Source organism: Agelaius phoeniceus, chromosome 1 (assembly GCF_051311805.1).
Source record: "Agelaius phoeniceus isolate bAgePho1 chromosome 1, bAgePho1.hap1, whole genome shotgun sequence".
Taxonomy (NCBI): Eukaryota; Metazoa; Chordata; class Aves; order Passeriformes; family Icteridae; genus Agelaius; species Agelaius phoeniceus.
In genome coordinates, this window is record NC_135265.1 from 51,110,958 (window position 1) to 51,137,228 (window position 26,271).

General features: G+C 37.3%; 1 protein-coding gene across 1 annotated transcript in view; it reads right to left on the reverse strand.

Moving 5' to 3' along the window:
* The window catches only part of CNTNAP2 (contactin associated protein 2), a 1,030,166-nt gene that overhangs the window by 190,037 nt on the left and 813,858 nt on the right, over positions 1-26,271 (reverse strand). The window contains exon 14 of the mRNA XM_054654380.2: positions 4,282-4,438. Coding sequence (XP_054510355.2) covers positions 4,282-4,438 — 157 coding nt within the window. The remainder of the gene's footprint in view (positions 1-4,281; positions 4,439-26,271) is intronic.

Sequence of the window (26,271 nt, forward strand, 5' to 3'; positions counted from 1 at the left end):
TTTTATTCAGCAGCAACGCAGAGAACTTCTTGCTACTCATAAAAGCTACCTTTATTCTCTCAAGATTGAGACAATCTGACTTTAAATGCCAACCACACACACTTTAAAAATGATCTTTATTAGCAAGAAAAGCTAACCTTTCTTATACAATCTGATCCATTTAACTCTGAATTAATTGCATTTTGGACACAAATCATAGATAATTTGGGACTAAAAGATAATTTTGGCAGGACTACTTAGGGTGAAGCTCTTCCATCTGCATTTTTGTTTCTTTATCATGACAAAAATGACTACTTAATGCTTACATTACAGCAACAACATGAATTTCTAAAGAATCAGGTTCTATTCTAGACTATGTGTGCAAATACACATAAATCTGAATTTCATATCTCATATTCCATGCCAATACTTACCATTTGGCTTGTTTACCATCCAGGCATGATAATCAACACATTAGGCATGTGCTAAATAGTTCTACACAACTATTTTATTCAGATAGACAAGGTGTGATGTGAAATTTTAGAAATCATTAATAGAAAACCCATACAGATATAGGGTTTACCAAGCCTATGGTATACATTAATCCCTGGGAAAATTTACATTGTGAATGAGTCTATAATTAACACAGCTGGTTCTGTGCTTACACAGAATTACTTACATACTTGGTTAAAAAAAAAAAAAACAACAAAAAAAGCAAAAACCAAACACAAAATTTAATAAAAAAAACCATTTCAGGCTGCTTAAAGAGCTTTAATTAGTCTCCTGTTCCTACCACCATGATGCAATCCTTGACTGGTCCCTGATTATTATTTATTCTGGAGGGCTTCAGCATTATTCAGTATAGGATGCAGACAACACTCATTTAGTGTAACATTGCCTACTCTCCAAATTTACACTTATGCTCCAATATGTGGATACCATTTTATATCTAATGTGTTATATCAAATCCTTCTATAAAGACCACATTTTCTCGTTGGATTTTTTACAGTGCTCATTAGAACAGCAGATGATTGCTTCATAAATCTACCTATTTTTGCAGTACTTCCATGAGGGAGTAGCTGGCATAATTTGCATACTACAGATTGGATGTTGAGGCTGAAATATGTTAAAAACACTCATACTTAGTGCTCCATTTGAGATGCCTACATGTTTGGTGGGGTTTTCTTCTTTTTTTTTTTTTTTTTTTTTTTTTTTTTTTTTTTTTTTTTTCTTTGAACAAAAAAAATTAGATGCATTCAGAGAGTGATCCCTTATTCTGGTTGCAATGTTAATGTTTGGTATTTTCACAAAGTGGACTTCTGGGTTTCCACACTGGGTTTCCAGAAAATTAGGATCAGACTAATGACTCTTCTGTGAAGAAATGGTTTATAAAACTGAGGAAGCACCATGCAGGAATGTGTTTCCAGAGGCAGGGTTAGAATCCAGATCTCCAGGGAAACATTCTCCTGCCTTTGCTATGAAATCATTCATCAAGCTGTAATTCCTTTCTTAATTTCTAACACAAATTCTAACTTCTACAATAAAAACAGTGGACAATATTCTACTTACACTACATCATTCTGATTCAGCCTGACCGATTCTTCAGTGACTCCCCAATTCCCTTGTAAAATCTCTCTCCTGAGTCTTGCTTTTCTTCTTCACCTTTGATTCTCACAATTTCTACAGAGTCTTCTTTTCCTATTTTACTTCCTTACGTTTTCTAATATAGTTATTGCTCTGGCTTCTGCCTTCTCCCCTCAGGATATTACCCCTGCAACCACCCAAAAAAACCCAAAACAATTTTTCCAACACTGCCTGGGCAGGAGCAGAACACCAGCGTGGGCATACCACAAGCAAAGGCAGTGCTCCCAGCTATGGACAAGATGAGCAATTATTGCAAAAGTCCCACCTGAATTCTCAGCCACAGTTTGGCGTTTACTCAGCCCTTCTCTTTGAGGGGATTGTAAATCCTTCTAAAAGAAGTTGTGCTGGTGAGCTATGGTGGCAAGCTGTGGCAAGCTGCTTTGTTAATAAATGAACTGAGACTTGTCTGCTCATCATAAACCCTTGCATATTCTGTTGCCTAAACCAGCAGCTGTTTTGCTGTCACCAGAATTGGGCACACGTGTGTTGGAGGCCCCGGCTGAATTCTGCCTGATGATTGAAGTCATCAAGGTCTCCTTTCCTCTGGATCTCACTTGCTTTTTAGGTATTGATGAACATAGCTAGATAAAATTCCTAACTAGGACTCCTCAAAATAACTCCCAAACCCAAAAGATATGACTATGGAAAAGATTAGATTCTGACAAAACCAAACTGAAAAAATGAATCTTGAACAAAATGTCCTTAAAGTCTATAATATAGCTTTAATTTTTTCCTGTGATTTACACACACCACAGATTAAAATATAATATCCAGTGGTATAATTGCTTTTCATAAAGTCCTGCAATGAATAGTAGTTGTCCTGAAAAAATTCTGATACTTATCTAAAAAATTACCTTATGGAATAAAATATTCTTGTATGAAGTTCTTAGTAAACAGTTGTAAATCTTTAATGATAATAAGTCTATTTTAGATCTAAATCTAATAACCATATGAATCTATTTATTAGTAGAATCCACATAATCTCAGTGTATATATGGGGTGCAGAGGTTACAGAAAGGATATTGAGTGAAAGCTGCTTATTAAATTACCATCTGTGACTCTTGGGGAATCTTCAAGAACAGATCAAAATCCAGTGCCATTTTCCCCATACATTTCCCTTGGTGTAAAGGAAAACAGTCAACATATGGTACAGAGCCCTATTATTCATGGATATGCATCCAGTGCCTCAGGCAATGAAAACTGTAAGTGCTTCTAATTCTACCATTACTGTAATTATTATCACAATATCTTCCTTTTATTGTTACCATTTTGACACAGAACCAAACCTACATCCCTCCTGCCACACTGCTGTAGTGCCTATGATTGAGTTGGAGTCATCTGACTATATTCTTCATTCTCTCTATATAATTATATTTCTGAAGTTTGGCAGCATGTGTGATTACCCTGTCTCTAAAACTGACTCCTCTCTATCTGTGGTGTTGTGTAGTTCACCCCATATCATGGCCAACAGATTACTATCCTAACAATGTCAAAGCTTAGGGTGGCAATGTCTGTGGCAATATTTGATTTTCTACATCCTAATCTACAATTTTTGCAGGGCCTGGAAGGTTTCCTTTATTACTCTGTTTTTGTGTTTTTCATACTTCATTCTTGCACATCACATCAAACACGGTTCAGCTGCTATGCGGAGGGATCTTCATAAGCTGGAGAAGTGGGTTCACAGAAACGTCATGAAGTTCAACAGTGAAGAGTGTAAAGCCTTGCACCTGGGGGAAACAACCCCATGCACCAGTATATGCTGGGAGCCACCCGACTGGGAAGTAGCTTGGCAGAAAACACTCTAAGGATTCTGGTGGACACCAAGGTGAACAGGAGCCAGCAATGTACACTTGAGGCCAAGCAGCCAATGGCGTCCTGGGGCGCATTAGGCAAAGTTCTGCCAGCAGGTCAAGGAAGGCCATCCTCCTCCCCTGCTCAGCACTAGTGAGGCCACATTTGGAGTGTTGGGTCCAGTTCTGTGGTCCCCAGTACAAGAGAGAGATGGAATTGTGGGATGGAGTCCAATGAAGGACCACAAAGATGATAGAAGGACTGGGGCATCTCTCCTATGAAAAGAAACTGAGGCAGCTGGCCTGGTAGCTTTCTCTGAAGTACAGAGGCTCATTCCATAATACTAGTGTCTAGTTCTTAATATATTTTTCTTCATGAAAAACAGATAATGAGAGTTGGAGGCATTAGATGAGTGATTTCAGTACATATCACCCACATGCAAGTGTTGCAGAAGCAACACTTTAAAGAGGAGAAATTCTGGGGAAAAAAACATGAAGTTGCAGGGATAAAATTCATTCTGTATTGCAGTATAACTGAATCTTATGGAGACGAAGTTGCATGGATAACCAAAATGCTGGTATTTCCTATGAGGACTTGCCTTTGCAATTTTAGCCTTCTTTTCTATAGCTCAGTGGGCTGGAAATCATGAATACAGTCCTGATATTTAACAGTCACAGACACCATGAATAAAATGGAAATCCAGGCATGAGTCGACACTTTGCAGGAGGAATCACAAATACAACAATTTGGCCTTTTTTCTTTGGTAAGAAAGGAAATATAGAAAAAAGATATATTCAAAGTCATGGCAATGTTGTAAAAGTTAGGAGATTTGGACATTCTCATCCTGCCTTCTTGTGAAGCACTCACCATTGCTTATAATCAGCATCACAGTTGCAGTAGTACTTGGGATCAGTACAGTTGCGTTCGATGCCACAGGCACATTTTTGAATGCCAGGTCCTGATCCGCCCCAATAGTAGTGCTTCTCATTGGCTTTTCCAACCCACCAGGTATATGGATTCCCTTCTGCAAGGAATGAAAATGCAAGGTTATGATGCATCAAAGAGGTAGAGCTCCATAATGCATTAAATGAGCTCAGATGTTTAATATGCAAATGCTAACAACACATAACCGGAGCCATCCCACATTACTGGAAAACAAAATAATTCATTGTTACTAAAGGTATTCAAAGGACCTTGCCAGGTAAACAGGACACATTTTCTTTTCTGTATTCACAAAATTTATAATGACGGAAATTAATTTTTAATTGTACTCTGTATAATGAGAATACATTGGCAGATTCCATAATTATTTTAAATTCATTTCAAACTCACATATTAAGCTATCAGATGGATTATTTCAATATTTGACTTTGAATGCTGCACATTTTTTTATTATTATTTATGTCACATGTGTTTATTTTCTCTGTTATTATTTATTTATTTATTTAATTTATTTTCTAAACAACAACTTTTAATAGAAAATTATTTTGTTGTCACTGGAAAACAAACATGTTCATCATGCTCTCTCCAGCTGGTGCTAAACAAAGCATAAAGAGATATCAAACTCCAAAAGCATTTTAACCTTTAAAAAAAAAAAGTATATATATTTTTAATGTAATACTTTGGCAGAGGTATTCTGAACTTTGATGTAATCACATATCTTCACATTGGGTCTGCAACTGGATATTTTCAAATACTGCTCTGAGCTTATTTCTAATCCTTTTGAACTAACTAAGACATTATGTGTAAATAAATAAATAAACAAACTCTATCCCCTCTAATTTCTAATTTGAAAAAATGCTTTTACTGGAAAATTATTTTTTATTTCTCTGGTTCAGCAAGACACTCAAATATGAACTTAAAAATTAATAACTTAATCAGTTTCAATTTATGTAGTGCTTTTTGACATTGAAAAATAATGAATGAGCTCAGCTATAAACATGTTTTTTTAAATGTCTCTTTTCCCTCCAGCTCCTGGCAATTTTAAATTAAATAAAATTAATCTTTAGAATTCAATGGTTAATGAATTTCACCAGTAAAATCTTACATAATATATATTCTACTTCCCTAATTTTTAATTTGCACATCTCACACATTCCCCCGAAACTACAGGCACAATCCTTAAAATAGCCATTTCACAATTCGATTTGATCATCTAGACCATAAAGGTACTTATTCCAGACGGAAGTTGAAAGTAATTCACACCTAACTCTCAAGAAAATTAAATTCCAGAGATGAAGAGAACAACCAAATATCTACACATGTTTAATGAATACCAAACCCTGAAAATGCTCAACTCTCTGAAAACACTTTTTTCTATGTATTTGAATTGTTAACATCATATAAGATAACAGAAATACAGTAATGTGAAGAATTTGTGGCGGCTGAAGGTTTTTATTAGATGTTGGTGTGCTGCACTGTATGGCCATTCAGCTCCAGTGATAATACAGTGGTGGCAATTCTAGACTCTGAATTGGTCATTTTACCTCTGTGACTCAATTATCACAGAACAGAGTGCTGCAAGTTAGAAGAATGTGCCACGTGAATGCTGCAGCAGCATTCTAGCAATTCTGCAATACAATCTAGCAATTCTGAGAGTACGTAGCTCTGGATTACAAAAGATTATTTTAAAAGCATTTAAGGGTAAATGTTAGCTTTTCACAGAGAATGACAGAATTGCTTTTATTAATACAGGATCCAAATAGAGAATTAATGATATCTGAAACCGCCTATTTTACAGGGTTTTTTAATCTCAGCTTTGAAGTTAGTTTCTATGCTATGGCGCCAATGCTGCTGTTTTGACTGTTGCTCAAAATTCCCTTTATTTACATCCTTTCTGTCAAGTGAAGGATTGCATGATTCAGTCAGCAAGTAATTTACTGGGAAGCAAGACTGCTAATTAAAGCACTATGAGAAAAAAAATTAGAATTGTCAAAAAGCAGATCAAAAATTGAGAAACAGGTAGAATGATTAAAGCAGATGAAAGTGATGGCAGAATTACAGACTACAGTGATGGCTGTCACAGACCACTATGACAGACACAAATGGGGCATGTTTCAACTCCTTTAAATGACAATTGATGTACAGTTTTAAACCATGAATGTATTCTAGTGTACACAGAGCTGTTTTTCACATCTATTGTTTTTAGTGTGTTTAGTATGTTTTTATATAAGCCCCATGCTTCTTCATTCTGAAGAAAAGACCTACCCTCAGGCTTAGGAACACAAACTTAGGAAGAAACAAATGTACATGTTTAAAATTTCCAGAAAGGTCAAGAAGGTAATATATGCTTTTGAGAGTTTTGCATGCAGCACATATTCTGCTGGACATGCCCACAACCAATAATCCCAGCACTGCCTTGTGAACACCACCCAAGACTCCAATTGCCTGGCATACTGTGCTAAGGCTTGTAACAGAGGAGATCTTGGTAGACAGCTCTCATTAGGTGGCATCCATGCAGTGGAACAAAACCCCAGGCACAGGAATGAGAAGAGTGTCACACCAGAGCATTCTGCACCACAGTGGCCATACAAGAGGTTCCAGAGATCCTTTACGGTCTCTGGTTAATAAAAGGTGTGGAGACACAGTTACATCCCATCTGTTCTGCATCAATCAAATCAAATGAGAACAGCCCTTCTCAGTCTTCCTGCTTTGTGCTAGCCAAGAAATGAGTGAGCAGCATTTTGTCTAAAGTTCATAAGCTTCAAACTGCAGTGATATTGCAAACACCTCTATGACTGAGCATAACAAAGAGTAAAACCCTGCAAACGGAGAGATTAAAAAAAACAATAGAAAAGAAAAGCTAGAAGGGAGGAGGATACATCATACAGGAAAAAAAATTAGAAATAGAATCACAGTTCCTCTCTCACACTTCACTCTCTTTTATACCTCTAGAGTCTCCTTTTGAAGATGCAAATCCTTCTGCTCAGGAGCCCTTTGCTTTTTTTTTTTTTTTTTCTGCTTTGGAAGGTTTTGGAAAAGGCTAATCCAAGTAGAAGGAGCAGTGCAGTCCAGTGTAAAGAATGATCATTAATGGACGTAATTTTAAGTATCAGACTATTTTACCAAAAATTATTATTTTGCTAAACTATCAAAAGTGTTGGTCTTATGGAATTAAGAGTATATAAATTCAGTTTAAGGAACAAAAGTAGTTTTGAATGTATTGCAAATAGAAGTAATACAAGAAGATATATCTTCTGTTTTTTTAAACTATCTTTTCTTGCCTTATATATAAATTTTTAGTCATGGGAAGCTTTTTCGTTGTTGTCATTGACTGAGTGGTTTTTTTCCCCCCAAGTTTTTGTGGAAAAATAGCATAATGAGAAGATGGAGGAGGAAAGAGACTCTCTGCCAAGAATAAAGCCTTGATGCAGATGCTTTTTGGGTACAAACCAGCTCTCCTTTGAGGGATGCTGTGGGAAGTGTTGAAGTTTGTGTGTGCTGAGTTATGGCCAGGATGCCTTTCCATATCTGTTCTTGAAGAGAAGCCCCTTGCAAGGTTTTGTGTGCTCAGTGACTTAGCAGAAAAATAATGATACTATCAGAGTAAGGTGTGGATACCAAGGAAATGATAAAGATATCCAATTCTTAAGAGATCCTGTACGCTCACAGAAAGAACAGTCTTCTAAGGACAAAATGGCCAATATGATTTTATTGGGGCATGCAGACATATGAGCATGGCTATAACATCAGACTCAAATCATATGTGTAGTGATTTCAATATCTCTCTGTCACACAGACACATAGATACACAGACACAGACACAGACACAGACACAGACACACACATAAGCCTTTAACATTTATGTGTAATACATTTAACAGTGGTCGCAGTGCCTTTGCAGTGCTGGACTTTGGTTAAAATTGTTTCCAAATATGGTTTCCTATTTAAATTCCTGTGCCAGATTTGCAGATATAAGATCAAAGTATATAAAGAATCTGGCCATTGATGTTTTCTCTCAAGTTCTTCTGTACAGAATATTCAAGAAAAAGCAAAGATTAAGGATACTTTTCTGTATTTTCACAGATCACTTATTTGTATTCTCACAGTGTCATAAAAAAGTGATTCCTTTTTCATCTCATAAATGTATCTTTGTGTGAACCATTTCATTTAATATAAAACCATATCCAACAAAAGTTAATGTAGTATGAACAGAACTCTTAATAGTCAATAATATATTTATTTCTAATATAGCTGAACAGTCTCAAAATGTATAACTTTTTAAAGTGCACTTTAGCTGAAGTCTCAAAATGTATAACTTTTGAAAGTACACTTTATATTCCTCCAAGCATTTAATATAAACAATTGGTTTTATTATTTTTAAATGCAACTGATCAATTAAAATTCTGATACTGTCAACATTTTAGGGCTCTTATTTCTAGGTGTTCAGTACTAGTAACTGTAGCAGCAATACTGGGAGAAGTGAAGGAACCAAATTAAGTGGACTGATGCTCCATGGCACACTGCATTCAGAGGACTCCCTTCAAAATAGAGCCCTTAGAATGCTGATGACAGTATTTATTTGTCAAATACCTGCAGAAGTTAAATACGTCTCTTCCATTTGCTCTGGAAATTTCACTGACCCCTATACAGTCCTTAAACCCCAAGAAAATGGTTAAAAAGAAAGGCTAGGAATTCTTTAAGATGGAAGTCAATGGCTCAGAACCTCTGACAAACAAGACCAGTGAAAATTACTTGTTGAGGACCCTGTCTAACTTTAACAGCTACATTTAGCTATTCCCTGAAAGAAATGAGTAGTTCTTTTACAGGACTGGATATCTCTGAATTAAATGGGTCCTTTCCAGTTTCCATTAGTATTATAGATCCCCATTAAATACTAAGGAATGTCAACAACAATTACAGTACTTGTATGATTGTTATTATTTTCAGAAAATATTCTTTTGTTCAGTCTTTTACTTATTTTTTAATGGAACAGCTTGAATTAATTACCCATTCATTGTTATTGGCAGAATAGGCCCAAACACATTTTTCAAAAACATACTGCAGCTTTAGACACCTGAATTAATTACAGGTAGAAATGTAAGCTATTTCCCGGGGTAATAGATGATGATGAAATGAAAGACAATACTTAAAAAAATAATAAAATTCAATTTTCACATGTGGAAAGCTGGGTATAATTCTTCTATTTTTGAATAAAATACTTTAAACATGCATTTTGCATTCAGCTACACTACAACACTCAGTACATTTAGCCTCATACAAGGTTAACTTGATTTAAGGTCATGGTTCATTAACACCTGTGCAGGAATTCTATCTGCTATTGCAGTGAAGAAACAGACACTGAAAGAATAATTTTGTCACTGTTTGAGAAGTTCAGCATGCTAATATGGTTGTGCACGTCACAGCTTTCACCTTGCTTCTTATTGCCAGCTTTTTTCTTCACACCATCAGCAGTATCTATTCCACTCAGGTCAAGTCTTAATGAACTCTGTGAGCCATTTATCTGAGCTTTTGAAGACTTAGTATTTTGAAACAAAAAATCAAAAGTAGTTTAATGTCACTCACACATCAAGTACCTCCATATGTTCCAGTTTAGAATTCTTAAAGTCAATGGTGTCAAAACTGGGTAGGCTTTGCTGGCCTGGTTTATTTTGTGCTGGTTTGATTTTTCTTCATCTTAATTATTATGGGCTTGTTTAGGACCAACATGAAGCTGAGTAGACTCTTTGCAGGTTTGCTGCCCCATCTCACATCTTGGGAAGTGCCCACCTGGACTGAAAACCCACAGCTGAGGAGTTTCATGGCAAGAGTGGATGCTGACAACTGGAGAACCTAAACTGTGAGAGATTCTGCTCCTGCTTGCAACTCAGGCAGATCATGAGCAGGGTCTGTCAGCTTCAGTGATCAGCCAGAGGGTTGAATTATTTCAAACTGAGAAAACAGAACTCAGGGAAGAGTCTGGCAGGTCACACTTCCACATTTCAATGACAGTATTGTGTAGAAACTGACTTTGAGTGAACCTTCTAAAATAAAAGGAGAGTTCTTGCATACGTGGTTATAGTGAGATTATTTTTTTAATTAATATTTTACTGATTTTCCATTTCTTCCAGTAACACTTCTTGCTCACTAATGGGCTGTGAAACATATACATATGGATTTGATGTGAGAATGGTAAATGAAGTCAATTCTTATGCTGCTACTCTCATTTTGTTAACTGATAAATCTTTTTTTTTTTTTTTTTGCAACCAATTGGGAAAAATATAAAGAGTGCTTAATATTTGTGAATAGAGTTTGCATCAGTGGTCACCATTCTAATGACTAAGACTTGAGATTAGTCAAACCCTCATGGCAATATGAATGAGACATTTGAGCACACTGGAAACTTGGGGGAGAAAAAAACCAGACATTCAAAAACCTACCAATAAAAGGAAAAGATACTAAAAGTACCCTTCGCCACTTCAGAAAACTAGGAACACCTAATTTACAGCTACTTGCACATTTAATGAAACTTTTAGTTTGCTATTTATAATAATTTTCATTTTGTAGGCACTCACATCTGACTTACTTCTTTTTTCACAGTGCTAGTAGCAAATGATTTTTTTTTCTTTTTACTAATACTAGCCTCAAACACTTGTTTTCTTTATAAGCTCACTAAAGTGGTTGGTCTATTTGACAGTACTATTTATTTGCAAAGACTGTTTAAACTGCCTGAAAAGATAAGATTTAATGGCAGCTCAGAAAGGAACTCTGAAACATGCCTTGCTTACTAATATAAGTCGATGTGATGTCTGAATTCATGGCCAAAGCATTTTAATGCAACAGAAAGAAATGTTTGGCTTTTTTCCTTTGTAAGATATTCAGAATTATGCCATACCTCAAAGGTAATCTATGAAAGGGAAATATTCTTAAGATTTTAATAGAAAATGAAGATAAATATTGGAAAATATTTGTGAAAAGCATACAAAATTTCAGTAAATGTTAATACTACACACTCTATTTACTGTTTTCTTAAAAGCACATTCAGAGTTAATTGCTGTCTCCTTATCCTCCACAGCCATAAAGCAGTGTATTTTAAAGTGAAGGTAAAGATAACCATCTCCTTAACCCTAGAACTAAAAGAACTTCCCTAAACAAGAAGAGCTTCCATGACCTCCAGTATCAGAAAATAAAATCAGATGCTCAGATGTCCCACCAGGAGCTCTGGCTTTCCCACCTAACCTGGAAGAGAGGACCCCTGCAATCAGTCTTCACCTTACCTAGGCTTCAATTATGTTTTGGTGTATATAAAGTGGCCAAACTGAGAAAAGCCCAAATTTTCTCATTTATGTTCAGTAAAGACAGAAAAGGGAACCTATTCAAGTGCTTAAGAAACAAAATTACTGCCTTAATGATGACCATGCCTCAGGCTGATGGCCATTGCCATTGTGTTCTTCAGTTCATCAAAGTATTCTCATGTGCCTGGATATTTGTCTGTTAATTTTTCAGAGAACTTATTTCATACATTTATATATCAATCTCAAAATATAAAGCAGCAAATACAGTATCTTTTCTTAGAAATAGACATTTAATGAAAGCACCTCTTCAGCAAGGCTGTAGGGGAACTCCTTTGTATTGAGTCTGTACTTTTGTTCTAGTATAACTCCTAAAATGTCAGTGCCTGAATCCACAAATATGTAGGCAAAGATGACTTTTCTTTCAGAATTAGCAACCTATAAAAAAGATCAGGAGGGAGAATTGTCATATTGACGTTCAACGGCATCTTATGAAAAAGCTGTCTGACAGCTTTATTTTGCCATTGGAGAGATTTACTCCTTGCCCCAGCTCATGAAAAGCTAGTACAGTACAAATGATTTTTTCCCTTGTCAAAACTCATATTCCAAGCTGCAGCACTACTAACCAAGCCTGACTGGTTATTTTTCTTGGAATGGAGTCTCAGTGGTGAGATTTAGCTGGGGAAAGCAGCTGTCAGATGTCCTCGTATGCTACTATTTGCTGAGATTTAGAGTGAATTCATTATAAAATCACTACAGTCCCTGCTATCCTTAACAGCATGCTGTGCCAAACTTGCTACTGTTGCAATTAATTGTGTACTGTAAATTCACTGGCTCATTTAAGGCCTAAGAATAAATGTCTTAGCTTGAGGTAGTGCTAAGGGGAAAAGCAAGTACTTTCAAAAAACTAAGTGTCATTTGTGGAATAAAAAGAACACTTACAGACACAAATACTCAATAAAAAACAGTCAATTATAATTTTACCATGTGTTCTGAAAGAATAGACTTTTCACTGCTAGGACTACCTGAGGTATAACAGGTGCCAGCAACAGCAAAGCTGGGAAAGTCCCACAACAAACTTACAGCTCACCCTGGGGTCTGCCCAGCCAGGTGGTGACAGAATGCACATGTCCACATCATGGTCTCATGAAGAATATGCTAACAATAAGTGAGAGGATTCCGTGATTTTGCTGTGTCTTTCTGTGGTCAGTTGATAAACTTATCTCTATCTAAGCCTGATGGATGGGTAAGCAGTATACACACATACATGCAGCCATTAGCATTGAGATTCTGCAGGTTAATATAGCTAAAACCTCTGGTTTATTTCGCTTCTTAAACAGGACATAAAAAGCCCAGGAACTCACCAATGATATTTCAACAATGAGGGGATGCCTTCCAAAGCTTTCTGTAGCCACAGCCTCATTTTATGGCAGAGTCCCATTGGAAGATTTCAGAAACTGTGATTATTAGCACAAAAATGGCTACTCTTGTAAGTAGCATGATTTATAGGGAATGTAATATCAAACAGAAATTGTTTGATCAGACTGAGAGCAAAGAGAGGATCATGTAAGGTGGCATTCTATGCATTACGTGGCAACAGGGCAAAAGAAAAATTAAGTTCTGTAAAATGTTATGTCAGTGATAGTGATATCACTGAATTGTATTTATGATCTTATTTTTAGATTAATTCCCTTGCTGTTAATATATAATGAAGACAATCACAACATTCGTTAAATAAGCTTAAAATAGCTAAATAATTCTTGGGATCTTGCTTCACACACCCACATAGGAACCTTTACAGAGAAGAAAACAGGTAACATTCTTATGTGCACCTACATCATCCAGCCCAGAATATCTTGCTGCTCCATTTTATCTGATTTGCAGCAATAACAGCTGACATGAAACTAAATATGACAACTCCCTAAGAGCCAATGCCATCATTTTACTAACAAATGAAGTAAAACTAACAAGATCCCAAGGTAAATTAAACTACAATCAATGTGAGCAGAACTGATGCAAGCTTTTTCTCCAAATGGTCCTTCCTTGGAGGTACCATGCCTCTTGCAAGTATTTATCCTTTTGAAATACTGCTTCTTGCCCCCAAGCAGTAGTTTAAATTGAAAAAAAAAAGCCATTATAAGAGACAGAAGGACTTCAGGCTTCTCTTCATCCATGTGAACTTAATATCTGGCACTTCATACAGAACGTGGACTGTTGGAAATTGTTTTTTGGAAGCACAAGGGTTTTCTTTTGTTGATGAGACTGCTGCAGCTGCTGCTGCTGCTGTTGATTTTCTGTCCCCACTGATCCTTGAGGAACCTCAGAACATTTAGCTTTACTTCTTCTGTTTCATTGTTCCTCCACTGCTGTATTGAAAGCCATGAATTCTTGATAATAACACTGATATTTCAGCCTAAGAAAATTTGTCTTTTTTTTTTTTCCAATTACATGGTGTGCATGGACAGTTTTGAAACCAGAACTAACACTAACATATGAATACCGATATTAACCTGCTTTCATGATAGCAACATCATTCCCAAACTGCCAAGTCTGAAGGGTAATCCCATCCTTTGGAACTAATCATGACCCAAACAGGTACTACCAAAACTTGAAATGCACTGTATTTCATAAAATAGATACAGATTTCAAATGAGGAAAAAATGGCACAATGAGCCTCAACATTGAGGCTCACTGACTATCAAGCATATCCAAATTGAAATAAAGGAAGCTATACTATGCAAAAAACATCATTCTGGGACCAATAAAGATTAAAGCTGGAGGTCCAAACCCAAGCCATCTGCTAAGGGCATTTGAGACAGAAATGGAAACACAGTAAAGAATATCATTCCCAAAGAAACCCTCTCAGAAGGCATTTTCATGTTTCTACAGTCCAAACCATTTCATTTCAAAATGCTTTTGCTGTTTAAGATCAACCTGTAAATTATTGCAGACTATTATATCCTCTTATTAGAATTCATACAAATGTATGAATAACCTTTTAAAGGTTATACTTAATACACACAGATTTTAGAAATGATATGAGACATTAGTGATGATGATGCTGCTATACAGAAGTTATTTAAAGGGATACAAATTTCAGTGTGAAAGGGAACAAGCAGGGGAGTGGGGTAACTGACCTCAGATATGTGTTGCGTTATCTACAGCTTACTGTGGAGAAAACTCTCTTTGCATCCAATGCTGGGATTGTAAATTAAAATATTCAGAACCCTTTTTTATCTGATCATTTGTCAGCCTTGTTAATGGGCTTGTGCTTTGCTATTTAGACAAATTCTCTTCCAGGTCAGGTTGCGTCTCATGGCTACTGTACAGAATTATGTCTCTATTGATTTCTGGAAAACAGACACATGTATTGATTGAGACTGTAAAAACAGAAATGTTAGGTGATGTGTTTCACATTGTCAAGATACCACCTCCTTCAGTCTGCACTCAGGGCAGTCTTTTTCCTTGCTGAAGCTTGTTTCATCAGTCCATTCAAGCATATTAATTCTCACAGGTGGGTTTTACATTTCTCCATGGGAAAATTGAAATTGGCTAATGACGTACTTTACTGAAGACTTAATAAGATATTATGATAATATCTTATTCTATGAGTTGAAATGACATTTCTTAACTACCATTATATACTCACAGGGCAGAAGAATTACACTGGTGCAGTGTATGGAGTTCCAGTTGCGCTATTAACAGTAGAAGCAGAACTCCAATTTCACTTGCTTCTGAAAAACTTGACTTGAAAATCCTACACTACTGCACTGACATGATGAATGATTTCCCCTGCTTTGTGTGACAGAATTTAAGCTCCACACTCTAGAGGGGGAATGACATATTGATGAAGATAACAACACCAGTGTTATTTCCTGTGGTCAATTCTTTGGGCTCCATTACTTGAGCATGCAGTTTTCTTTCGTGAGAACCAGGAGTGTACCCCCCTGCATTCAAGGCCAGCTTGCTCAGAGAGGTCTTATAAAAGCCTCAGCTGACTTTGAAGCTTCTCCAAGAAAAGCTGGATGATGCTTCAGCAGAGGCTTCCTCCCAGAAACTCTGCCAGGAAACCTCACTGGGGGCCCTTCCCTTTCCTGGAGAACTCCTTTTAGGAGTGTTCCCACATGTGCATCATTGCAGGCATTGCAACCTTGGACCTCTCCAATTTGGACCTAGGCTGAATGGCCTTCTGGCCTGACCTTGAACCTGCCTTGTCATTTGCCCAGTGGCTGCTGGCCTTTGAACCTGAAAATTGTCTCTGACCATGACTTGATATGGAAATACCTTCTTCAAATACTGGTATTAATGAGAACCCTTGATGCACATGATACAGAAACAATTTACACTGAGACAAATATTTTGGATATATTTGGCCTGTTACATGAGTGTCCTGGTTCTGGCCTAGACAGGGTTGATTTTTGCAGGAGCAAAAGGAAGAGCATGGCAGGGACATGGAGGTTGTTCTATACCACCCAGGACATTGCTGGGGCTGTTGGGGAAGGGTCCTGTTATTGTACAAGGTGGCTTGTACTGGGCAATTAATTTGGCTATAGAGAAGAAACCCAGCTGGTTCTGTAAACTGGCCAGTGGGCTGAAAGACACGAACCTCAAGCAATTTTGTTCCATCCTAAGCTGCAGACATCTCACTGGTTTGGGAGTTGGATGGTATCAAAGATCAGCCTAATGAGCTATCCAGACCAGTTTTTTCAAACCCCTTTATAAAGAGGGGTTCAAAGAATAAACTCTTGCTGTTGCCACATGGGCATCGGGTCAGTGGTTGTCTTTGTCTCCAACCCACTCTCCCCTGCATTCACAGGGTCCCTTCCATCTGAGTAAGTGTGGCACAAGGAATAGTGGAGTAATGCTGGTTCCAAGCTGGAGGAAGCAATTGGGTAGTGCCAGTTCCAAATAATCTTGTGTGAATTGTTTGCCTCTCTTGCACATTTTGTTATTGATACTTTAGTTGTTATGGCTTATTTTCTTATCTCATTGCTCTTTCCAGGAAATTGTTCTTATCTCAACATCTTTACCTTTTGTACTTCCAGTTGTCCTCCCCAGCCTGATTCTGAGGAAGGGCGAGGGGGAAAGTGAATGATTGGTGCCTGGTTTGGAGTTTCAGTGGGAACAATAAATTAGGGAATACCATTCCTAAACCACAACAGAGTGTCAGTGAAACAGCATGCTCACCCCTTCTTGCCATAAAGAAAATGTGGAGGAAGATTCAAAATAATGGACTGAAAAGGCTGGTTTAAACGGATCATTTTGAAGGGCTTGGAACTTTTATCATAAGGAGCCCTTCTTCACTTGTGAGTCACAAGCATCTAGCAAGAGGACTATCCTGCTGAATCCCAGTTATCACACTAAGTCTCTCCCTCAGTGAACAGGCTCCACAACACACTGCCAGCTATAGGAGTGATGTTTGAAAACCCTGAAGTAAAATGATAAAAAACTTGGTTATACTCTCTAAACACTTAGAGAGAAAGCAGAAGTTGCAGGAGTTGTTATGAAATCTCTCACTTTAGCAGGCAAAGCATGAAATAACCCACTAGTAGAAGATGAAGTGATGCATTTTTAAGCTAGAAATAAAGTTAAGTGAAGTTCATTAGCCTTTGGCACAATTTGCTGCAAGTTATGTTAGATTCTTTACAACTAAAAATTTGTATAGTGAATAATAAGATCTTTTCTAAAACATATGCTCTATGTAAAGAGAAAATGTCATGCATGCTTTAAATTGGAGGTCAGAATAAATAATAGTAAAAATCCCTTCTGGCCTTATAATATTTTCAAATAAAACAAAAATTGTTTGTTACCCTTGAAAACTGCTTGGAACCTTTAGTGATCATGACTGATTTTCCACTTTTACTTGCAATATAATTAATAAGATGGATACCCCATCATTTCTCTGCAAACAGCACTGGATTCTTGTTTAATTTTGACAGTGGAGCTTAGGGTTGCTATTTTCATGCTGTGCCACATTACTCAACTTCTGATTCTGAGAGGCTCCTTTTTCTCTCATATTTCACTGTCATAATTTGATCATTGTCCAGTGATGCTTCAGCAACACATAGCATTGCCACAAAACTCTCTCCTCAGCCTGCTATGGTTTCATCTACCCTTCACTTCCTGGGCAAAATTGGCTTCCTGCATTAGTCTCAAAAACCAGAGCAATGTAAAATGGAAGAGACATCCAGAAATCATTTAGTCCAAACCTCTGCTCAAAGTAGTGTTAACTTCAAGCTTGAATCAAAGCATTTTTAGACCTGAAAAATCTCCAGAATCTGGGATTTCACAACCCTTCTGGGCAGCTTGCTGCTGTGGATCACTACTCTCACAGTAATTTTTTTCCTTTAGATCAGCTGGAATTTCCTCTCTTGTACCTTTTTTCCACTGCCTATCTTGGAGAGAAATCTGTCCCTAACCTCTATAAAACCACCCCTTAAGCAGCAGAAGACAGCATTTAGATCACTCCTTAGCTTTCCCTTCTCCAACCTGAACAAGCCCAGCTTTCTCTGCTTCTACTTGTATATTATCTTCTCCACTCTCCAAACCATTTTCATGGCCCTACCTTTGGACTGCCTCCAGTTTGGAGTCCAAACCTGGATGGTTAAACTGCATAAGCATCCTGCCAGACCACTTGTACAGCACATAAAGCTTCCTCTGAGTGACAGCCTAGCCTATTGAGCACTTTGGTATTACCTGTGAAGTAGCTGAGAGTTCATCCTGTCCCAACATTTTTGACATAAACATTAGTTTGCATTAGCTTTAATGCTAGTCCCTGAGGAACAGCAGGTGGACTCTGAACCACTAGCTGTGACACTCTGAGGCTGGCTGTTCACATAGTTTTCTGCTCACCTTATAGACCAAAAGACTGATGGTTTTCAGGCAAGAGAGACAGGTATGAGACTTCCCTTGTTTTGGTTTCAGATATTTACAGTTGATCTGACAGATTAATTTGTGTTTGAAGAGTCCTACATTTTCACGTGTAATATTTTCTTTCATTTTACTTCTCTTGTGACTATTGGCATGTTCTGTTTGGAAGAACTAACCCTATAAATCAGATTAGATTAGAAGGTACCTGTAACTCTCCATGTTATATAGAGTGCCTTTTTCCAATATCTTTCTCCTACAAGTGAATGACTTGACCAAGTTTATTGTGTGACAAAAGTTATCAAGGTTTTGAAGTGTTTCCATTAATATGAACTCAGATAGATGTGGCTGCATCTAGCTTTTAATTCTTCATCTACACTAAAAGTCTGAAAAGAGACCTAAAACTAAAATTGTTTTTAAAAGCCCCTGGGGAATGTACAGAATGATCTCTGAATTAGAGACACTTGCAATTGTATGCATAGAAGTGCTGTTTACACTATAGTTAGTCTATATCCTATCCCATTCCAGAACAAAGATGCAATTTGAGAGAAGTGTTAGAATTTTGGACCAGCTGTGCACAACATACTGCTACTTTGTAGATAGTGACAACCTTTAGTGAGGAACTGGAAAAAACTACCATTTTGATGCCCAGAAAGAAGCACTAAACCCAGCTGTACAGTGTGGACTTACTGGGTGAGATCCAATAGGCTCTGCAAGCTGTGGACCTGTTAATGAGTAACTTATAAAATTGATTGCACATTCTGTATCAAATGTATATTTTATTTATGACTTACTGTGTTCACTGAGTCTTATCAGTAATGACCAGCTGCTGCCTCTTCTTCAAGTCTTAAACTCTGTCAGTCTCTGGAAAAATAGAGGTATTGTACAATCTGACCTAACAGAACTGGCAGCTGTGAGTCTGTTTTATTGATGGATGATCTGAACAAGCTACTACCAGGGAAATCCTGGCTTCAGACTGGACATATTTATTTCAGAAAGGGAAACAGACTGAAGGATGGACATGGAGTGAAACAGCAAAAACTAGTTTTGCATTATAATGCAGAATTTTTCACTTATTCCCAATAAGCCATTGCTCAAGTAGTCTAGTTCAGTGTTTCTCCAGTTGTGAACCACATACTCTTCTTAAGATATTTGGAGCTGTGTATGGAGCAGAATACACTCTTATCTCTTCTATCATGTAATAAGCTATGAAATGTCAATAACTGTGAATGAGCTGGGAACCAAACTCATCAAGAATATTTGTGTTTGTCATTTTTTTATAATCAATTTCAAACTGCTCAGGTCTATCATACAGTAAGAATAGCTTTATGACTCTTAGTACCAGAGCAGAAATAATGCAAATGGATGATGGAAAAGGTACAGATTTGCTGTGAACTCACTCTCTCACTTTCTGTGGTTTGACCACAGCTTTTAACTGGGTACCACACAGCTGCTTTCTCACACACACCCCACCTGCAGTGGGATACGGGGAGAATGGAAAAAAAGAAGTTAAACATATGGACTGAGATAAGAACAGTTCAATAACGGAAACAATAACAAAACCAACAAAAATAATAGTAATAATGTAATAAAAAGGAAAAAACCCCAAAAGAAATGAGTGATGCACAGTACAATTGCTCATCATCCACTCATCAACACTCAGCCTGTCCCCAGGTAGCAACTGGCATCTCCCAGCCTACTCCCCCAGTTTATACACTGAGCATGACTTATACCCTAGGGTATGGAATACCCCTTTGGCCAGTTTGAGTCAGCTGTCCTGGGCTTTCTCCCACACAGCTTTTTGTGCACCTGCTCCCTGACAGAGCCTGGGAAATGGAAAAGTCCATGGGACAAGCAGTACCTAGCAGTAACGGAGTGATCAACATTATTCTCAGACTAAAGCCAAACCAGAGCACTGCACCAGCTACTAGGAAAAAGAAGAACTCTGTTCCAGCTGAAACCAGGACACCAGTCCAAATTGTCCAAAGACAATGATGGATTAACTCAGTCTAGGAGGCTTCATCCCACATCCAGTATTGCCTGTCTATGCAACTCCAGCTCTGTTCCAGCTGAGGTACCACCTGGCATCTGTTCTTCTGCAGGTGACAACAAACCAGCCTGAGTGCATGAAGCTGGTAACTGTATTAGCATCATCTTCAAAAAATTCAAATGAGATTCAGTGATGTTCACCTGCCTGAACTAGATTAAATATACATTTCTGGCTCATCCAGTACTGCACATATCTGATATTAATGACTGTGAAACAGCTACAAAATGACTCTTTGCCAAGTTTCCAAAACTCTGTTCCTTGATCCAGACAGTGTCATTGATTACTGCAAAAATAAATGATCTAAGAGAAAAAGTATAATCAAAGCTCAGGTCTGTTGTTCCAGAAGCATGCAAGATATTTATTTAAAATTTTGACTGACAACATAATAAAAAAAAATGAGAAGACTATTTAAGGCAACACCTTTCTAGGAAGATGTAAAGGTGTAGCAACTTTATCAGGCAAGATACCAAACAATAGTTATCTAATGGAATACTATAATGTGATATCTTGGTTTGCTGAGTTCATAGTTTTTCAAGAAATGCTCAGATTGTTGTGATGCACTATTTTCTTAGAACCCTGTAACAGGAAATAAGGAAATTCTGTCTTTGCCCTATTCTTTCGATATAGCATTTACTTTTGTTGTAGACATAATCTCAAAATGAACACTGCCACTTTAATTAGTCAGAAATGGAACAAAAACTTGCCATTGTGGGAAGAAAACATTGCAGGCCAAATCAATTTCTTTTTGGGGAGAGGGCAGAGCCAGAACACACAAATGCACAACTTATGTCTTTTTTTAAAGGGATTAGAATTCTTTTCATCTGCAATCCCTACAGCCAGCCATTCACAATGGGTTTTCTGCAAATGGAATTTCAAGACATTTCACATGAGGCATTAGTTTCCTCTGTCCCACAAGGAAGATGACACAAATACCTCGATGATGAATTATAGGGTGATTCTGACCACTGACTGAACAAGTCTCAGTATCACTGAAACATTCAAGATAGGTGATAACAAAAGATCAATTTCTTTGGAGGAAACAATATTTTCTCCTCTATCCTATTATGCAGAATAAAGATGGAATATAATATATACATTTTTCTGTACAATTTCTGTCCAGTGAATTGGCAAAATTCAACAATCAAAGCATTACACTGTTACTTATAAAAAGAGTAGAAAATAAAATTTTTAACTAAGGTACATAATGAGTGAGGCATGAAAATATGAATTTGAATATATAATGACTAAAAAAAAGGTAACTTGGATGAGACCTAACTGACAATTGATACATGCAATACAGTTCAATTATTGTTTGATGAACAATTATTTTACTAGCTCCCCCATGCTTTGGTCACTACTTTTCAAGATTCATAGAAGTTACTGTTTCTCTAGTTGTCACCGATTGCTAGGATTCAATTGTGAAGAGTGTTATAATGGGCTCATATATAATTTGCCTTGAAGCAAATTAAGAAATTTAGACCTGTGGCTATAGGTGTGTTAGGGAATAAGCTGATGGTTAGGAAGTTCTCTCTGATAAAACCGAGCATTCCTTCAAACCTTTGTCAAATAAATGCTTATTTTCTTTATGAATTCTGCATCTAACTTCCAATTAACTTTCTTTCCTACTAACTTTTATCTGCATTACCTCATTTTTACATTTTTTTTCTTTTTCCTTTTTTTACCTCTTTTTCTTTTTTCTTCCATAAAGCGAGGGACTTTTTAGTTGGAGACATGAAAATTAAAAGGGAGAAAGGTGGTGTATAAAACAAGGGAGTGCCAAATTGTAATAGTTCTCTGCTTATCTATTTAGGAGACCTCATAAGATGATGGCAACGCAATCAAAGCCAAAATGAAGTAATTCCATATTGAGAGAAACTCCATGTGTCTCATTAAATTTAAGTATGTATGTACCATGCTCAGAAACAAGGCAGACAAAAAACAGAATCCAAAATGGGTCCCTGGTAGCTTAATGGATTCCAACATGTCATATGTGGAGGTATGTATGCATATGTAGATAAGGAAAACATACACATGTATACATGCATGTACAGCTATGTATGTAGATCCATATGCAGATACTTATCGTTTAAACTTATACACATTTCTGATTTACCAGCTAGCATGTGGTCTATTTTGTTAGCAAGAAATGTCTTTCCTTTTGGTAATTCTGCACTGTGTAATAGCATCTGTCTGTCTCTGTGTTCTGGCAGTCCCAGCCTGACAGCACAGTGAATGGCATTTCAGTTACAATGTTCAGCATGAGTAACAGAAGGGTAAAACAATTTTCTGAAATCTCGTCCCACCACACCTCCACCAGCCCAGCTCAATGGCCATCTGGAGCACTTTTGTGACAGAGGAGAGAAATGCTTGCACTTCAAGGAGCTCATTCTAATTCCTTGTTTCACAAGACTGCCTAGAAAGAACTGAAAATCAATGAATGATAGTTCTGTATTAAGTATTATTACTTCAGTCTCCAATCACTTTTAATAACTTTTAATAACAGGAGCATCAAGGAAATGCTAAAATCTCTCTAATAATTCCCAGGCCTCTAAAATTAAAGACTTGCATTTGTGCATTGAGCCCCTGCACATTATGATTTTAATTCTGGTGTACAGAAAGGTTCAAAGCTTTTTAAATTTCTTTCACACTTTCACTGTGTTAACTACCCCTTGAACAAATCCTGTAACTTAAGTGATTTAAAAGTTCACTACAAATTAAGCTGCAGAAAAACATAAAAGATCATGACAGTGCTACACATTGCTGAGTAGGGATAAACGTAAAGCACAAATACAAGACAGAGAACTGGAAGAGTCAGGGGAACCACAACTGAAATTTGAGTCACCAGCACCACGAAAGAAACGAACACCTCACATGGAGAGCTCCCAAGAGATGCATAGTGATTCCTTTTGTTTCAACTCTTGGGTGCTTCATTACCAACTAATATTCAAAACCAGCAACTAGCAAAAGGAAGGAAAGGGTAAAGAAGGCAAGGGAAAGGTTGACTAGACAGGGTGTAGGAGATAGCCATGAGAATAACCTGAGGTCCAGAAAACATGACATACACAGAAGAACAGATTGTCAGGATTTAGCTTCTGGAAGAAAAGGGACACAACGACAGTTCTTGCTCACAAAACAGACTTCTGCAAAGGAGAGCAGTCTGTATTGCTTTCTCAGAGTGGGCAGGCAAAGAATTAAAATTGGAGCAAGGAAAATCAAAAAGAGACCTCAGTGAAACAGCCTAATGGTAAGGGGAGTGAAGTCCTGGAACAGGTGACCTGGGGAGGCTGTGGTGGCCCTATGAGAGTTATGAGCTCTATTGTTGCATCAGAGAAATATGTGTCAGGAGAGACAAAGGAGCAGCTGCCTCAGAAGGTACCAGGTGAGCTCCTTGAGGTCTCTCTGACATTACTGTTCTGTACCTTATTACCATACTGTAAGCATGAAAGAGAGTGGAGGAAACTCATTATTCATTAAACTAGTGAAATTCTTGCTTGCTTTTTTTTTCTTGATTAAAGACTTATTGACTGCTTGAGAATAGATAGAAGTATGTCAAATTGAATGGCAAATATTGACTTCTACTTATTCACAAACAAAACTTTCCAGCTGAGATCTACATCCAGATCTCACCACAAGGCCTGTCAGTTCAATTGTGTTACAGAGCCTAAAAGCAGATCCAAAGCTGTCTAGTCCAGAGGATTCTGCTCCTTCTTGCAAAGCTTGAGAAACCTTGGCTTGTTTGTGGCTTTGTTTTCCTTGCTATTTGCCATTTAATACTAATCACTAATCTTTATAATTACTGATGATGGATGGGTGATCTTTGAACAAAATCAGTCACACCAAATATTGGCATCATGACAGAGCTATGATAGTTTATGAAGCCTGGCCATTGTACTGCTTAAAATGCTGCTCTGAGAATGGCAGAACTCTCTAATCATGAGGAATCAGTTTTTCCCTAAAGCATACAACGTCAGTGTTAAGGGCACCTATGTCATGCACTAAGTTCCTTCTCTTTCATCCTCTGGTAAGATGGTGGAAAAGGTGAACAAAATACAAAAGGCAATCCCTGTTTTAATATTCATATCTGAGCCAGTGAGGGTCATGAGAAAAACCTTTGAGCTGTGCTCATGTATGTTCACCATTCATCTGAGATAACATCCTCTTTGCCAGGGCCTAGCTACACCTGGCTACTCAGTGACCTCAACAATCATCAGAGATGTTTTTGTTACAGGATTCCTATTCAGCAGTGAGAATTCAAGCCTATCCTATCAATGCAACTTGCCGCCCCAAAACACCTTTAAGAATCCTATTTAGAATTCAATGGAAGCACTGATTTTGATGAGCTTTGAATAAGACCCTGATGTCAGCTGTCCTTACAAAACAGGGAATGTAGCTGGGCAAAAGTCACTTGCCTGTATTATTCTGTGACTTCCTTACTTTCATTGCTTAGGAGACAAGATAGTCTAAGACAAACATATCAGAGTGTTTTTACAGCACATAGAACAATGGATTTCAATGTATTATCACAGAGTAGTTAATAACTTAGGAGGAGATTGGACCAGACAAGCAACCCAAAGTATCCTTGAGTCCTATGATTACAGCAGAATTGACCTGTATTTTCCTGGACTCTTGCTGTAAACTTTTCCTTGTCTACCCTGTGCTATTTATCATTACATAATTCTAATTACCATCAGCATAGACAAATGCCACTTGCTGTTTGCTCCATTTTGGTATTATTAGTCCATCATTCTTAAAACACTGTATTTTACTTCTCCAAAGACAGCCCATTTAGATTTATCCTTTATGCAGAAATTTCTAGACTACGCTCTTTCTGACTACTCAATTATAAAATTTAATTATTAAATTTCCAGACATGGCACAGTTTAGATTCTCTTTCCTGAAGCCTTTCTCCTTGATATTTTCAAAGAAAAAATTTCTAAATGCCATTGCAATGTTTCAGTCTTAACTGAAAAAAATCTACTACAATTTTAGGTTTTATAGGATATATTAAAAATGAATGATATTGGTCAGAATGACAGGAGCATGCTGTTAGCTGTGCCCTCAGGATAAAAAACTCTAAAAAGTCAGTGACTGTGCCATAGAGAGATTACACAGGGACTGGGTAAAAGAGTAAAATCCACATTGACTTGCCCTCTACAAAATGTTATGAAAATGAATACTGTTGTATAAAGATAACCAAACCCCAAGTTAAATCAAAGAGAAGATAAACAAATAAGGCCTTATGTGACAAATTATAAAGGGCGGGAGAGGGAAAAATAATGGACCAATGGCAGAAATGAATGAAAGGTTCTAGTCATAATAATTAACCTGTAGAAATGTTAAAATCAACCATATAACAAATTCCAATGTTGCCAATTCTGTGTTTCATAGTAATGGATGGAAATATTATATAACCCAATTGTGAGTGTTGAATGTTTTGAAGGATGCATTTTCCTACACTGTGTGCATCTGGGGCTGTGCATACTATTCCAGACCTTACACTCTACTTTAAACAAGTGTTCATATTTAGGATCTTGGCTAGGTGACACAAGGGTACTCAATGCTGTATTTTGTCCTTCCCTCATCCCTAAACCCCTATGGATAAAGTCCAAACCTATTTCTGAAAAAGACTGTCACAAGTGTTATACCTTGCTCTTAACCTTACATAATGCTATTCTGGACAAGCTGCCCTCTCAGGGGCATTGCACTGAG